Source organism: Acanthopagrus latus, chromosome 17 (assembly GCF_904848185.1).
Source record: "Acanthopagrus latus isolate v.2019 chromosome 17, fAcaLat1.1, whole genome shotgun sequence".
NCBI lineage: Eukaryota > Metazoa > Chordata > Actinopteri > Spariformes > Sparidae > Acanthopagrus > Acanthopagrus latus.
In genome coordinates, this window is record NC_051055.1 from 18,734,641 (window position 1) to 18,750,794 (window position 16,154).

At 44.0% G+C, this 16,154-nt stretch overlaps 1 protein-coding gene and 1 long non-coding RNA gene across 3 annotated transcripts in view; one reads left to right on the forward strand and one right to left on the reverse strand.

Annotated features, from left to right (window-relative positions):
- Window positions 1-16,154, forward strand: part of kcnn3 (potassium intermediate/small conductance calcium-activated channel, subfamily N, member 3) — a 47,728-nt gene that overhangs the window by 14,432 nt on the left and 17,142 nt on the right. For both annotated transcript variants that reach the window (XM_037074738.1, XM_037074740.1), the window contains exons 4-6: window positions 10,553-10,849; window positions 11,991-12,112; window positions 13,599-13,740. In XM_037074738.1, the coding sequence (XP_036930633.1) occupies window positions 10,553-10,849; window positions 11,991-12,112; window positions 13,599-13,740 (561 nt within the window). The remainder of the gene's footprint in view (window positions 1-10,552; window positions 10,850-11,990; window positions 12,113-13,598; window positions 13,741-16,154) is intronic.
- Window positions 6,030-8,689, reverse strand: LOC119006241. Its single transcript, XR_005070728.1, has 2 exons — window positions 8,538-8,689; window positions 6,030-7,377 (listed from the first exon to the last, which is right to left on the reverse strand). It is a non-coding gene; the product is annotated as an uncharacterized LOC119006241 (long non-coding RNA).

Genomic DNA, 16,154 nt, shown 5'->3' on the forward strand with positions numbered 1-16,154 from the left:
ACTCAGCTCTGAGGTTCAGTCTCTCCGTCTGCGGATCAATAACTAGACGGCCGTTGCTTATTCACTGTCATACACAGGCACTGATAGACTGGTAATCAGTCAGTAATGGGAAGCCGCCGTGTATTAAGATTCAAGGAGCCGACTCGATGTATGCACATGTGGTGCACATGCCCGTGTGTGTGTGTGTGTGTGTTTTAGCATTCATTGATAAAAGAACCCTCGCCTCTGCTCGCAAGTTTGATGTCACATTCACATACTCCCACGCACACTGTGGCTGCCGCACGTGACGGGCACGCTAATACCGCTACAGTACGGCCGAACGACAGCGAGCGAGAGAGAAAATGGTGTTCTGTTAATCTCTGTGAGAAATCATTCCTTTTGATTAAATGAAGTCAGGAGCTCGGGGAGGGTAGTGGGAAGGTATCACGGCAGGCTGGGGGGGAGGAGATTTCGGGATTTAAACCCCAAATCACTTTTGATAATAACTTGAACGAGGATGGCGATAATTTACGAGCATTTTTTTTTTTTACTCCGCAGCAGCTGACAGCTTTAAAGGATAATCCTGGTTTATTACAACTTGGGTATTATTGTAGTAGTTTTGGCTATCGTTTCCATCGGCCATTATATCACTGCACTCTCTGAAATTGCTTGAATTTGGGAACACGGCGAAATTGCGGTCAGATAATCACAAAGGTTTCAAACAGTCCGACGTTTTAGTCATTTTATCTGAAGCACTTCACTTGGAGGTAAAACCAGAGGTGAGCACCCTTGAAATGCTGGAATATATCCCTGAGAGGTTCAATCGGCATTTACCTTGTGTAGAAGTACTAAGGAATGATGGCTAAAAAATACAAATGTCACTCCCAAGTTATTAAACCGGAATCTTCTTGAAAATTATTGTGGACATTAACATATTATAATATCTTTTGAGTTTATATGTTGAACCTGTTAGCAAGCAGATGCTTATTTACACATCATGCGGTTATGGAGCCACATCTGCATTCGTTCGTGGTCCGATTTTCATTCTCCCTCTGGTTGAATTTAAATCGGCTATTTAGGAAAATATTGGGCTCATCAGCAGTTAAATTCTCTTCGCATGCTTTGTTTTTCTGCTGTTTGGTGATGAGCCGGTAGCATACATTCGTTTTTTTCAGAGCGCTTTTTTAGGTTTGTTTGTTTTTTTTGTTAGTTTTTTTTCTCATTAAAACAGCCGTCTCAGGCGCGAACCAAAGAAGTGAAGTCACTGGCTGGAAAATGAAAACAAGGAGCTGAAAGGATCTATAAAGCAGCAGATGGCTGGAGAGAAACGCTCATGATAACTGATCCACGACTGAAATAAACAGAGGAGTTTACGTGCGTCTTTGCTCAAAGCCAAAACAACCAAAAAACTCAAGAAGTAGCCAAGCTTCGAATGTAAGAACGACGCACGATGTTCAGGCCCCAGAAACATACAGCCTGGTCTTATGTAATTGTTGCAGGCAATCATAATCTCAAACTTCCACATTATTTACTTTTCTGCATTGAGATGAAATCACGATGTATCATAAGAACCCCGACAGGATGCAGAGGAGACGATGATTAAGCATCCCTTCTTTTTTTGCATGTCCCTTACTTCAAATATTACAGGTACAAACAAAAAAGAAGGGGCTGCCAGGCGCAACGTCACATAAACTGTCGGAGAACATCACAGGATCCTTATTTATTCAACGTTAGCAAGCTGCTTGCTGCTGTAGCTTTTGCGGTTTGACATGCCCACAGCAACAAGCGTGAAGAGGGGGAGGTGGTGTTGCATGATTTGTTCCCCGTTAGACCGGGAGAGACATCTCTGTCCAAATTTTAAAAAAATCCCACCAACTAAACAGCTCTAAAACTAACTGATTAAAACATTTTTTTTAACGCTTACATGCAAAACAACAATTCGCTGAGTGAAGCAGGGATGTGCCTCCACAGCAGCTCAGTGCAGTGCGTGCAAATACTGCACTCATATATACAGCAAGCAGGCTGCACCTGAAACCATACATGTTTCATTACATGCATGTTAGTTTTATCAGTCGGCACCTGCCTGCCTGCCGGGCACCGAGCCTGTTTGCCACTATACATGAGCGGCATGCAAGGTGAGCGTGTCTGCCTCTTATTGTTGGAGGTCTCAGACACAAACACACAGACAGACTGAGAAGTAACGCTGTGCAAAATGAAAGGCATTGTTCAATAAAGATCTCACTCTCAGATTACTTCAAATTCTGCCGGAGCGTTTTTTTTGCCCTGCATGTAACAGGATATTACAAGCACGTGCACACACACACACGTATATATATATATACATATGCGGAAAATAGCTCAGAGAGGCAGAGAGTTGCTCCAGATCACAATGATGTTATCGGGTTTATCTGGCATTTATACCCTCTCTCTCTCGCTCTCTCTCTCTCTCTCTCTTTCTCTCTCTCTCTCTCTCTCTCTCTCTCTCTCTCTCTCTCTCTCTCTCTCTCTCTCTCTCTCTCTCTCTCTCACTCCCACTGATCTCCATTCCTCTCTCCCTCCTCGCGTCTCCTATCTCACAAGACTTTTTGTTTACCACCATCAGCGTGCTCCTCTTTTTCTATCTTTTTCCTTTCTTTCTCCTCCTGCTTATCAGATTAGATGTGTCTCCCTTCTCCTCCACTGGGCCTCAATTCAATTTTGTTGTTGAGCTTCGCGTCACTCCTCCCCCTCTCCTCTCTTCCGCCGTTACCCGGCGCTCAACTTCGCACCTATTTACCCTTCCCCTGTCGTTTAACACTTGCCTGCACATTTCCTCTTCCTCTCCTCCTTTTTTTCAGTCTCTGTTCTTCTGTCGCATCTTTTGTGTCGTCCTTCCTCTTTTGGATCTTCCTCCCCTCTTCCTCCTCTCTGTCTCCGTCTCCACTGTCTCTTCTAATCCGTCACGGGACAGCCCAAACCAATTGTGCTCAGCATGAAATACAGAGAAACAGCCAATTTTGACTGTAGTGCAAATCATTTGAAATCACCCTGGTTTGCGCATTTCTCCCTTATTCGCCGCCATCAAAGAAAATAATCTGAGTTCTCATTAACTACTGACAGTAATTAGCTTGTTATGGCAGACAGATAATTGTTTTCTGCATAAAACAAACGGGAGCAGGCTGTAACCGACATGAACGTGTAGCAGAAGTGTGTGTGATTTTCTGAGCTGTCACTGCGGCGACACAGTGAAAAATGACAGTGACAGCGAGCTGACATGAGAAATGTTTGATTGGAAGTGAGAACATTGCAGTTTCCTGTTGTGCTTAGTCAGCAGACCAACGTCGACACTCCGGGGTTCTGGTTCTCATTTTTAATTCAGCAAACTGGAAAAATGTTTTTAGAACAAATGCAAACACAACCAAAACTGTCGGTGCACTGATTTTCAGGAGGTTTCCTGTGTGTTGAGATGAAATTAGCACACTGGCACGTTCTCTGAAACCTCTCTGAGTCGGAAACACATCCGAACGTTCTGCTGATAATCTTAGTTAACCTTTGAACGTTTTGAACGAAAATTCTTACATTTTGCACCTGTAACTTGTTAGTAAGTCAAATAAATAAATTGATAAATAGAAAAAAATACATGAATTAAAACCCCATGAATTCAGAAGCTTTTTACTGATCAGTTTTGCAGAACAGACAGGCTTAAGACTCTTTATGGCATTAGCTGTTCAAAAATATCTTAATTTTGGGGGATTCGGTTACATTTATCTACAGTCACAAACACAATAGATTCATCTTTACCATTAGTAAATCATTTTAAACGTCATTAGATTCACTTAATCATGAATTATAATTGATAAGATTTGTAGAGGTTTCAGGGGAATTGTCTGGATTGATGACAAACTATCCCCAATCCTCTGCCAGCTGTTTAATAAATCTACATTTTGATTCATTCCACACATTCAGAAAACAGTGATTAGGCTAATCCAATTGCTTTATTACAATAAGATATAGAAATTATTGAAACGCTGATTGTTAAGTTGAAAACTTCTGATAGTCGGAGACACTTTTACAGAAATGTCCTTGTGGTTCTTCCCTTCCCTCTCCTCTGCAGGAGCCTTTCTTTGTCCTGATAATGTCTCAAACCTTTGCAAAAATATGCGATCAGCGAGTGCTTGTGCAGGTGGTTACTGGCGTGTTATGGCTGGTATTTTCCAGCTCTGCTGTGCAATTTGCATAAAAGCACACGATTGGACTGCAAGTGGCCATCAAACCCTGCTGCTAGTGGCTGAGTGAAAAAGTGCTGACATTTTATCTTAAAGAGGTCTGGAATCATTTCAGCTGTTAGCAGAACTGTTTGTTCCTACAGTCCAAAGGACAAATGTCCTACGGATTTCAGGTGTGATCAGTGTAGGGTCAGAGCAGCTGAAGAACGTACTTCTCTACGAAGATGAGACTTCTCCAGAAAACAGTAAATTGCAGGGCAACTCCAGCAAGTTGACACTGAGGATGTGTGGAGGCAAAAAAAAGCATGATATCCCTGGTTCTCACATCAAAACGTTTGTTTCAAACTCTTCATTCAGACTCTGACGATGTTTTAGGACTGCAATGCTAATCTTTAACTCTTAACTCTTTATCTTTAACTCAAAAAGGGAAATTAAGTATTAAATGCCATGGCCCATGCCAATGGAAAGCACTGCGGCGTTCCCTTAAACAACTGAAGGTGATGGGAACATGTCTTAAAATGCAGCTGGAACAAGTGAATAAAAGGAAAAAACATAAAATGGCTCCATAAAGCTTCTTCAGGATAATCAAAGTCTCCAGAAGTCAGAAATTGACTCTGCTGTAGCTAAAAACACAGCTAATAAAATCTTTTCAGACACCTTTGGGATCTCTGGGCTTCTTTTTAAAAACATTTCAGTTGTTTATTACTTTTTAAAACAAGTCTCCATCTATTTCAGTTGTTTAGGAGAATGTTTAGAGTTTTGCTGTGAAGCTCCAGAAATGTTTTATGGACTACAAAACTTCACCTGACTTCTTAAGTTAAATTTTCCTTTTAACATTAGCAATCAGAGTGAGTAGATAATGACTGAATTTTCATTTTTGTGTCAACCTTTCTTCTACCTGCATGATTTTGCCCATTATATTGTCGTGTCACATTGCACACCAAACAAAAGGAAATATTCTTATAAGGATCAAGATTTGGTATCTGATCCATTTTCTTGCTGAACTGTGACAAATCACTTCATTTCAGGAATGTATTCGAGAAGTTTATCTTGACCAAAGTTTCAAGGAGAAATATTTTTGGGCCACTTTAGCTCCTTAACGCTGCAACATGAACACAACTCAGCCTTGTATGATTTTGTAGCAATGGTCTCATCGCTGTCCTTGAACATGTGTTTCTATCACCAATTGCTTCATCGTTCTATGACTGAGCCTAACCTTGCTTTTTGTGTGCTTCTTTGTCGGACTGCGTCACCGATGATAAAGACAATATTATCTTACAGATATTACTAGAATTCTTATCACCAGCATGAACGCAGGAGACATGTTGAGAGCGCTGTGATTTACCGTCCAATCAGCGCAGCTGCACGCCATCAGTTTGAGTTAACATTGTACCCGTTGACTGAGATTGGTCAGGAATAATGGAGGCTTGAGGATTGAAATATCATTAGTCTAGCCAGCTATGAATCAAGCAGAAAAACTCTCAGGATGGCTGTTGAGTGAACCACAGTGGCACATCAGAAAGATAAATGATTCACAGGATCAAATCCAGGCTCAGTGTTTGGTTAAAAAATTGAACGTCTGCAAATTTGGGAGGCTTGCCCCTCGTCTTTCATGTGCTTCATGCGGCACGCAGGGACGTCCACACTCGCACGTTCACGTATTTGAAGTTCTGGTCTGTTGCATGACTCACTTATCTGCCAGCTCACCGTCTTTTCTTTTCTTTTCTTCACGCATGCACACACCAGCAAAGTTTTCCATACAAAGCAACAAGAAAAATTAGTACTTGCAAGGGAGAAGAATGCCAGAAATGAAGCCTTGAAAGGCAAAAAAATGCATCGTTGAAATTAATCAAATAGAACTCCAAGGGAGTGTGTGAGAAATAGATGTTTCTCCGCTCCATTAGTGCACTTTAAGCATTAGTGAACTGTGTTATTAAGTTACTTTTGGAGGATTTTAGAAGCAGTCCATTGATCAAGAAGACACAGCCTTGGCACTCACAGCCACTCAAAAGCTGAAAGGCGGCATTCAGAAAATAAAGTGAACTTCTTCCCAATAAAAGCTGTCTGCTTTAAAGTACTCGGACTCGCGATGTCGTGTTCTGCAGATTCTACATACTTTATATATTCTACATTCTACGTACATCCACCTTGGGATTTATAATGGAGGACTGAAAAAACGAGAGCGAGGTAAAACAGTGTCCTCCTCGGAAAGTAGACATGAAAGAAGCGCTTCACCCTCTCATTTCCAAGAAATGTTAGCTTATCAGATCCATCTCCTGCAAGCCTCTGGCCATTTTTAGTAACTAAGGTTGTTTTTTGTTTTTTTTCATGTGGAACGAGGGAGATTCCTGGTCTCGAGGCAGCACTGGTGGAATCCTCCCTTCACTGTCTCCCGGTTGCTGTTTTGATTTTTCCTGGTGGCGGCAACACTCGTGCACTCGCTGCGAACCTTTCCTCATCTCTCACGCTTTCCAGCACTTCCCTTTTGCATTTCCACGACACCCTCTCTCCTTCCTTCTGCGTGTCGACTGTGTAGAAACAGCCACGGGGGTGTTCCCTCAGAGCTGCAATTACAGTCGAGGAAAGCGTGTTATCCTCTCTGCATATTCACGTACACTCTGTGCGCGCGCGTGTGCGTTTGGCTCGCCCCAGTTATTTTCTGCCTGTTTGAGGGATTTCCACGCTGTAGGACCAAGACATTTCCCAGAGGTGTGACTATGTGTGTAAAAGTATGCGTGCACGCTTTTCAGTGTTCGCTCTGTCACTGTCTCCTTCGCTGATTAAGGCCGTCTCCGTCCCAGACTGGAGTTTAGTCTCTCTCGCTCCCGTGGGGGAATGTCGACATGAGGCTGATTTGCCTGCATCTACTTCTTTTTTATTTTTTTAAGAGTCTGTGCTACATTTGATAGCGCCGTCTGGATGTGTGTATGTGCATGCACATGTGCAAGAGGCTGTCTGGCCAGCACTGCGTCTGGTTCCCGTGATGAGAGACATCTGCAATCAGGGACTTAACACAATTACCAAGGTGGCCTCAGGGACTGGAAGGGGTCGAGGCACGGACGGATGGACGGATGGATGGATGCGTGGCCGAGGAGGAAAGGTGGAGGGATGATAATCTCCTCCAGCAGGTTGCAGATGTAGCAGTCGGGGTTGCTTGAGGTGGAGCGTGTCCTCTCAGACCTTACACCTTCACCTGTGAAGAGACCTCAGCTTATCTTTGCTGCTCTCATTTTCACACATTTCGCCTCCCCCGCCTCCACCCCGCCGCTCTGCTCTTTGTTTTCCCTCTCCCACTTCGCCCTCCTTCTGTCCTGTCTGCTTTCTGTCGCCTTTCCTCGTCCCTTGCCCTCTGCCCTGTGATGCCATGTTTTGTTAGAATTTAAAAAAAAAAAAAAACAGCAGAGGACACTTTTTCTCCCTATGATCTTGTTCGTTTGTCCCAATGGGCTTGTTCTTTATGTCTAAGTTTATTTAGCTGTGCTGTTCTCTGATCTTCCTCCCTGTTTCACTCTTGACAGTTTGTGTTTGAACACACACACACACACATAGACAATCACTGCATACTTCTCCTCGTCCCGGCCCCCCCCCGTCCTCCGTCATTCCCTCCCTCTGTCCTGGTCTTGTTGGGGGCAGTGGCACTCACTCTTTTCCATTGACAGATTACTTTCCTAATGGAATTTAATTATTTATCCCTTCCTCGTGGCGATTTAGCCAGGAAAAGACCGACAGCAGGAGCGTGAGGGAGGACAGGACGGGAGGGGAAGAGGGTGGAGGGAAGAGGAAGGGAGAGGCACTCATTTCCTCCAGTGGCAAGAAACTGGATCACCTCCGTTTTGATTTGGAGAGATGTCATTCATAGAGAGAAGGAAGGGGAGAGAGGGATTTTGGGAGGAAGTCAGAGAAAAGGAGAAAGATGTCTGTCTGACACACACACGGGAAAAAAAAAAGAAAAAGAAAAGAACGAATGACGACATGTAAAAGGAGTTTGGTGCCCGACATAGAAACTTATTTTTGTCTCTAAGGAGAACATTGCATCGACTCACATTCAGTCCCCGGAGACCTAAATGTAACTACTACATACGTAACTCCAATCTTGAGCCGAACTTTCACTAAAAAAAGAGTCTTAACCCTGAAATTCAGTGGTTCACCTTACGGGAACCCGCTTTCTGTCCCCAGATTGGAGGTGAGTCTGTAATGTGACTGTGCGACTTGATTTTTGTGTCTCTAAAAATGTGAGCACACGCACGCACACATACACACAAACACACACGCGTGCGCGCATACATAAACCTTTGCAAGTCACTGCAGCTAACATGAGTGTTAGACAACCTGTCTGTGCTCTCCTCTCCGTACCTCATCGCTCGTTGTCACACGCGGTTCTCCGTCTTTTTTCCTGCATCTCCTTTTTCTTTCTTCTTGTCTCATCTCTCACTGCGTTCCTCTCTTTTTTGACTTCCTCCCTCCTTCTCTCTCTCTCTCTCTCTCTCTCCCTCGCTCTCTCTCGCTGGGGATCCTAATTAAGCTTGGCTGCTCTTTGATGTTGTCGCCTTGGCAACAGTCACCATGACGAGGCTGGGTCTGCACACTCTCTCAAACTCACTCAGGCATACACAAATACACACACGTACAGTACACGCGTACACACACACACACACACACACACAGTGAAATCATTAAAGAATACAGCCAGTGTTTGACCCTCGGTTCAAATGATAGCTTACACAATGACTTAGGTGTGCGCGTAGGCTACACATGTGTGTGTGTGTCTGTGTGTGTGTACATGTGCTCGCTACATGTGTGCATACATGTAACAGCAGCAGAACAAGGAAAACACTTGCATCCTGCTGAGACAGACATAGATAAAAGATGAAATATGCAGTGTGTGTGTCCATAGGTGGTGGAGGAAGTGGCAGAGCTGCAGTCCGCCTCCGTCAGTGACCAGTTGGCTGTGACACAGAGCGGCGGGCTGTCACGCCTGCTCGTTCTGATGTTTGACCTGTTATTGTATTTTTTTTTTTCTTTTCCAAAACAAATGTTTGTGTGGGCTGAAAAGCCCTTGAGATGAATCATGTGGTAAAGAGCAATTCTTAGCACTGGCTGTTTCTCGAGGCTGCACAGCATCTGGCGGTAAACTCTGCTGATTTACAGCAGGGGAGTTCCTCATTTCTCTCGCTGTGCTCCGGCCTTTCTTTTAAAGCTGTACTACTCATTTTATGTTGTAATCCTGTCTCTCTCTTTCACCCTTCTCTGTCCAAGTTGTTCATGAGGAATAGGAATGCACCTGCGCAGCTGAAGTGCAAGATTGCAGCCTATTTCCAGCATTCCTCAAAAATATTGTAGAACAGATTGCATTTCATCTTGATTTTTGTGAGGCAGTATGTTTTGTTAACATAGAAAACTGAAAAACTTGAAAAACCATATTGAATTGTCCTCTACTTTGCCTTTCCATTGGAGAAAATGTGTAAACGTGCCCTCTAGGGCTGCCCCTCCAGTTCTCTATAAGTGTATCATGAATTTCTGAACGCTGATGCCCTGCGTCCTCTCCTTTCACCCCTGCTCCCCAAACATCCTGAGTCGGCCACTGCTTTGTGCTATAAACAGGCTGACATCATTTTACTGCTCTGGAAAATTCCCTTTATGAACTCAAAAGAAGAGGACGAGTGAAAACGAGTTTTTCTTTTTTTTTTTTTTTTTTGATGCCGTGTCCTCCTTTCCCTCATACCTCCTCGTTCCTATCTTTATCTCATCATTTCCTCTGCATTTCATCCATCTCTTTCCACCGCTCTCCTCCGGCCATCACACCCCCACCACCACCACCACTGCCCCACAATTCCTGTCAGCACCGTCTGGAGGAGTGCCCCTCGTAATGAAACCCGCTCTTACCGCTTCCGTATAACAACGGCTTTGGCGACGATATTAAGGGCAACTACAGCAATTACCATCACAAAGACAACAACATACAGGGAGGGAAAACTGCAATTAAAGTACCATTGTTAGAAGCGCCGACATGGTTGTATTTATTTTAAGATAATAATATTGTTGTTGTGATAATTAGGGAACCTGATTTGCTCAAGAGCGGCCACTTGAGATGACTCGGCATCATCTAATTTTAGCAAGAGTTATAGGTTATGTGAAAATGAGCCAAAGCACAGAGAGGAGTCTGAATAGATTACTGATTAGATGAGAAGGAAAAGAGACATTTACTCTAAATTGCTGCTGGTTCCTTTAATCATCAGATCAGTCAGCTGTACTGATGATTGGACCGTGCCAGCAGAGGATCCTGATGAAAAGTTTGCGCGGTGACGCATTAAAACAAGTGTAACTCCTTCCCTCCTTTAACTCTCTTCATGTCCTTCCTGTCCCTGCAGCTGTTTGTCATCGACAACGGAGCAGACGACTGGCGCATTGCCATGACCATGGAGAGGGTCCTGCTGATCGCTCTGGAGCTGCTGGTGTCTGCGGTGCACCCAGTGCCCGGGGACTTTAAGTTTCAGTGGCGGGCGCGGCTGGCCTTCTCATACGCGCCGTCGCAGGCCGAGGCTGACCTGGACATGGTGCTGAGTGTGCCCATGTTCCTGCGCCTCTACCTCATCGCCAGAGTCATGCTCCTGCACAGCAAACTCTTCACTGATGCCTCCTCCAGGAGTATAGGTGCCCTAAATAAGGTCAGAGGAGTTTTGTGTGTGTGTGGCTGTGTGTGTGTGTGTGTGTGTGTGTGTGTGTGTGTGTGTGTGTGTGTGTGTGTGTGTGTGTGTGTGTGTGTGTGTGTGTGTGTGTGTGTGTGTGTGTGTGTGTGTGTGTGTGTGTGTGTCCAGTGTGTCCATTCAAAGTCAGAAAGAGGTGAGGGGAGCTGTAAAGGTAAGGTCAAGAGCTCTCTCCTCTGAATTAAATCTGTGTCCACACTGCCCCTTTCAATCCCGGCCTCTATCTCTCCAACTATCTCAAGCCCTTCCCTCTGCTCCGTCCTTCTCGTCACCCCGTTTCTTTTCATCCACCAGCTCAGCCCTCTCCCTTTGTCGTCGCTGTGCATAGAGACTTAGTTGTAAGCTGTGGAGGCTCTTTCATAATACAATATGAGACGGGAGCGTGAAATGGGAACAAGATATTGCGTGCGGCTCAAATGGGGCGTGAAAAGAAAAGGACCAGAATGAGATTGCAGCGCGAGCGCGGGGAGACGCCGCACGAGCCGCACAATAAATGACTGGTGCCATGTTCGTGATGACTTTAAACGATAAACATTGTTGTAAAATCAGGCAGTGGAGATGTAGCGTGGAGCGTTGGAAGCATCCAAACTCTGAAGAGGAGGAGAGGAGAACTTCGAGAGAGATGGAGTAGATTTTTAGATGAGTAATTTTGCAGTGTGTCAGCGGTGGCGCTGTCCTGACCCCTCGGGCTGTGATGACGGGGGAGGGGAGGTGAAGCTGCCATTGAAGTGCAGCTCCGACATGACAACTCATTCATCAGACGCTTAACCCTTCCAGGGCTCTCAGATCGGCCGTCTGACAGTAGTTGATGACAAATGAGCCGCAGATAAAAACGGCGCCGAAATGGACCAATTACTCAAAGACAGTGTATAGCTTGACCCCGTGTTAGAGGGCGAGCCCCGAATCTCGACTCCAATTACAGCGGAGATTCTCCAAGCGCTGCTGCTATCAAGAGATACTCCAAAAGACTAATTAGCAAAAACAAGTCTGTGTGGGAAACTGCGCACAGGTTCAGGATTCACGGCTATATGCAAAATAAAATGTGCTTTACAGTATTTATCAGCTCTGCTGTACTGAGTGTGTGTGCTTGTGTGTGTTGCAGGTGCATTTTAACACGCGGTTTGTAATGAAAACCCTCATGACTATCTGCCCCGGGACGGTGCTGCTGGTCTTCAGCATCTCCCTGTGGATCATCGCCGCCTGGACCGTACGAGTGTGCGAGAGGTCAGTTTTAACCAAGCAAGGTCATTTGCATTTTGTAAGGGGTGTGCATGAGACAGAGAGCTGGACTGTGATTGGACAACAAATTCAACCAAGCAATTAAATGCAATTGGCAGGAAATATAATCTGGGGCATGTGTGTAACTCAATCCCTCTTTAGACTCCAGTTTACGAGGCTTTCTCACCAGTTATGCACTTAATTTGATCCAGGCGATGGAGTAGTTACTTCGTTTGTCCACTTTTGTCTCAGACACTTTATTTTAATTGCCCTAGTCAGCATAATTCACCAAAAGCCGTATACAAACACTTGATTTTGTTATAGCCCACTGTAATGTAGATTTAAACAGATATAAGGACATAATTAACATGTGAATGATTCGTTAATAACAGAATAATATACTGGAAATTACAATACATGAATCTAAAGCTTTAACGAATAACCTATTAATCAATTACTTGTCATGTTTTAAGGGAAAAAAAAGAAAATATTTTCTGATTTCCTTACTCATCTGACACAAAAAATGTTGACATGTTGAGCCTGAAAGTTAAAGTTTTACAATTTATCTAAAAATAGGAATAGTTTGACTTTTTGGGAAGTAAAAGAGTTAGATGACAAGACTGATACAGCTGTCGTGTGTTGCTATATGATATTAAGCTACAGTCAGCAGCCGCTTAGCTCACTAATTCATTACTTGGCCATGAGAAAGATTTTTTTTTTCTTTTCTTTTCTGCCGTTTATCTGACATCTGCATGAAACCAGCAGAGGATGTGAAGTGGCCACTGACCTCGCCGTCCCACTGTTTCAAACTGTAAATCAAATTGCCCACTTACATTTAATGATTGATAACGATAACATTAATTGATTTAGTGAGTCATGTAATGTTACTGATGTGCCATCAAGAGGATGACAAGAAGTGACCATCCCTTTTTGATGCGCTCAGATGCTTTTGAGATTACCGAGGAAATCTGGGAAAATCACAGTTGGTTAATAAGCTCGATCAAATGCATCATGGCCCGCCTGCTGGGAAGCCGTTCTTTGGTCTCCATTCAAGTTTAACTGGTATTTTGCCACAACTCCAAACCAAACTAATGAATGGGGGGGAAAAATCTATTTAACTGCTTTAGACACAGAGAGCTCAGAGCAAATATATCTGATGCTAACATCCAAGGCGATACATTTCCGTTTCTGTGGTTTTTTTTTGGGGGGGGGGGTGGTGGAAAACTTTGTTTCAGATCTGCACCGGGTTTGGTTGCCATGGCAACAGTGTTGTGCATATAACAGGAACGATGGAGGCAAGAGCTGCAGCTATGTGTTATGTTCTGTGTCAGGTGAAATTGAAGGACGCGTGTTTTTTCGGTTTGACGCCCACATTTGCAGACAGGACCAGTGGGCCCGTTATGATTTTTTTTCTATCTTCTTTATCATTATTTTTATCTTTTACCATTGACTGGCTTTATCCTCTAAACATGGACTCTGTTTCCTTTTTTAGGTATCATGATGCCCAGGATGTGACCAGTAACTTCCTGGGAGCCATGTGGCTTATCTCCATCACATTCCTGTCCATCGGCTATGGAGACATGGTCCCTCACACCTACTGTGGCAAAGGAGTCTGCCTGCTCACAGGAATCATGGTCAGTGGATTACCCCCCCTCCCCTCTCTCCCCTCTCTCCACTCTCGCTCTCCCTCCCCCCCACGGTGCTGTCCTCGCCTCGTTCAAAGGTCAGCAGATTAGAGAGCATTCTGTCATTTGCGAGAGAAATTCTGCCATTTGTGTAATTTGGGCAATCCTCCCTGAATTAGCTTGCATCTGTGCCTCTGTGTGTTTTGGGCGTGTAGGCGTGCAAACAAGAGCATGTTAGTGTTTTGTGTGTGTGTGTGTGTGTGTGTGTGTGTGTGTGTGTGTGTGTGTGTGTGTGTGTGTGTGTGTGTGTGTTATTCCCATGTCTGTCCTCATTACATAATGAAGGTCCCACCTTTCAGTGTGCCATGTCCTCCCACTCTCTCTCTCTCTCTCTCTCTCTCTCTTTCATTCTCCTCCTGTGAGCACCATCTACCTCGCTCTCTCGTTCAATCGCTCTCTTTCTATTTATCCCTCCATCTCTCTTTTCCTCTCTGTCCGTCTCTCCTTCCCTGAGGCCATGTGTTTATTTCTATCTGCCGTCCATCTGTTGGTATGAGTGTTTAAGCTGCCGACTGCTCCTCTCTTTGCTTCACTTCACAGGTGTCCTCCCCTCCTCTTCTGTCACTCTTGCTTCTTTCTTTGTCTCATTGTCTGTCTCTACTTTGTCACAGTGGCCCCTCTTCTTCTACATCTACGCTGTCCTTGTGTTTAAAGGAATAACCACAAGGTTTTTTTTCAAACTTGTCCAATTACTCAACTCGTTTTGTAGTCTGAATGTAGAAACGACAACCATGCTGTCACTCTAACATTTGCTGCTCTGAATGACTGGAGGAAATTAGTGTCTTTTCAAATGCAAGAAAATGAAAATGTCTTAATAGCTCTACAGCTAAATGTCAGGTTATCTCAAATTAAACGTGTTAATACGTGTGGTGGCTGTGGTTGATTTTTATAAGGTCACGAGAGAAAAATTAGGACTCAAAATATGATAATGTGCTACCTGGGAATACTTATTTCATAGTACACGGTGTGCTGCATGGGTTTTTTTTGTTTGGTTTTTTTTGTTGCCAAGGGGGAGAGCACTTTGAGTAAAAGTAGACTATGTTTAGATGAAAAGCTGAAAGTCACTGCATAATGGGCGCTCACCTGTGTTGGGGATGAAGCTGTTTTTTTTTTTTTTTTTAGACAAATTACGTAACAATATCACAGAGTCCTGCAATGCATTAAGCACTACATTATCAATGTGTTTCTCAAAAAGTTGAAGGAGGCCTGAATGAGGATTTTGATGGATATTTAAAACCCGAGGGAATAATTGTGCACAAGGTTTCACCCATAGAGATAATGCCTGTAGGGTGGTTGAGCTCGTTAAAGTGGGTGAAAAGTATAGCCGCTGAGCTCATTCAAAAATACGAGCACCACTTAACATTTCAAAAAAGCTTCCGTAAACAGTCCTCAGAACAGTCAAGTTACACGGTAAGATAATGGGACCACTGGCAACACAAACAGCAGTTTGACAGAGTTTTCTGAACTCTTTTTGTTTTAATCAAGAAAATGATACGCTGCTACAATAGCATCTCATTTCCAAAACCATCTCCACAGCAATCTTCCATTTAGGTGAGAGCTGAGTGCACCTAAAGTCAAGCAGCAACCACAACGGCTGAGTGTTAACGTGTGACGGTACCTTAAGATGCAAATGAGCAAATTAGAAATCTAAACAAAGGTACCTCTCAAAATCAGTCCATAAGTATTTTCCACGGAAAGTTACTGGGTCGCCAACTGTAACAGTAACTTTGCACGGCCAACAGTAGCTCAGAATGGACACAACAAACACTGGTTATAGAGAGGACCTTCTGAATTGTTTAGATTACACTAAATCCTGCACTGATCCACCATTAACCCACTGTTAGAATGTATACAATTTCTCCCATGCGCTTGTTTCTCTAATATGATATTACAAAAATTAGATATTGTCAGTTGTCGTGATGGTGCTGGAGCAACATTAACTGTGATGAGCCACACCAACACAGGAAAATAAGATCGTGATTTGAATCACCTACTAGGCTCACACAGAGGATTTTGGCATCTTTATTTCTCACTGGCTACTTCCCCAAAACTTTCACATACCTGCATGCGTACTGTTGGTGAAGCTTCTCAGTCATCGTGGGCATAGGTATGTCTGAGTGCTGCACGGTGGCAAATGGACCTGATGGAGTTTCTTGGGGATGTTTCACCTCCCATCCAAGAGGCTTCCTCTTCAGCTCTGACCAACCAGTGAGGTGTTGCTGGTTTCAAACTGAGATGAAACGTCTCCAAGAAACTCAAGCAAGTTCAATATTCCCTCGCGTAGCACTGAGATACTGCATGTTTATTCCCTCATCCTCACCGTGTCTGTCCAGCCTCTCTGTATTTGCCAGCTCACCTACTTT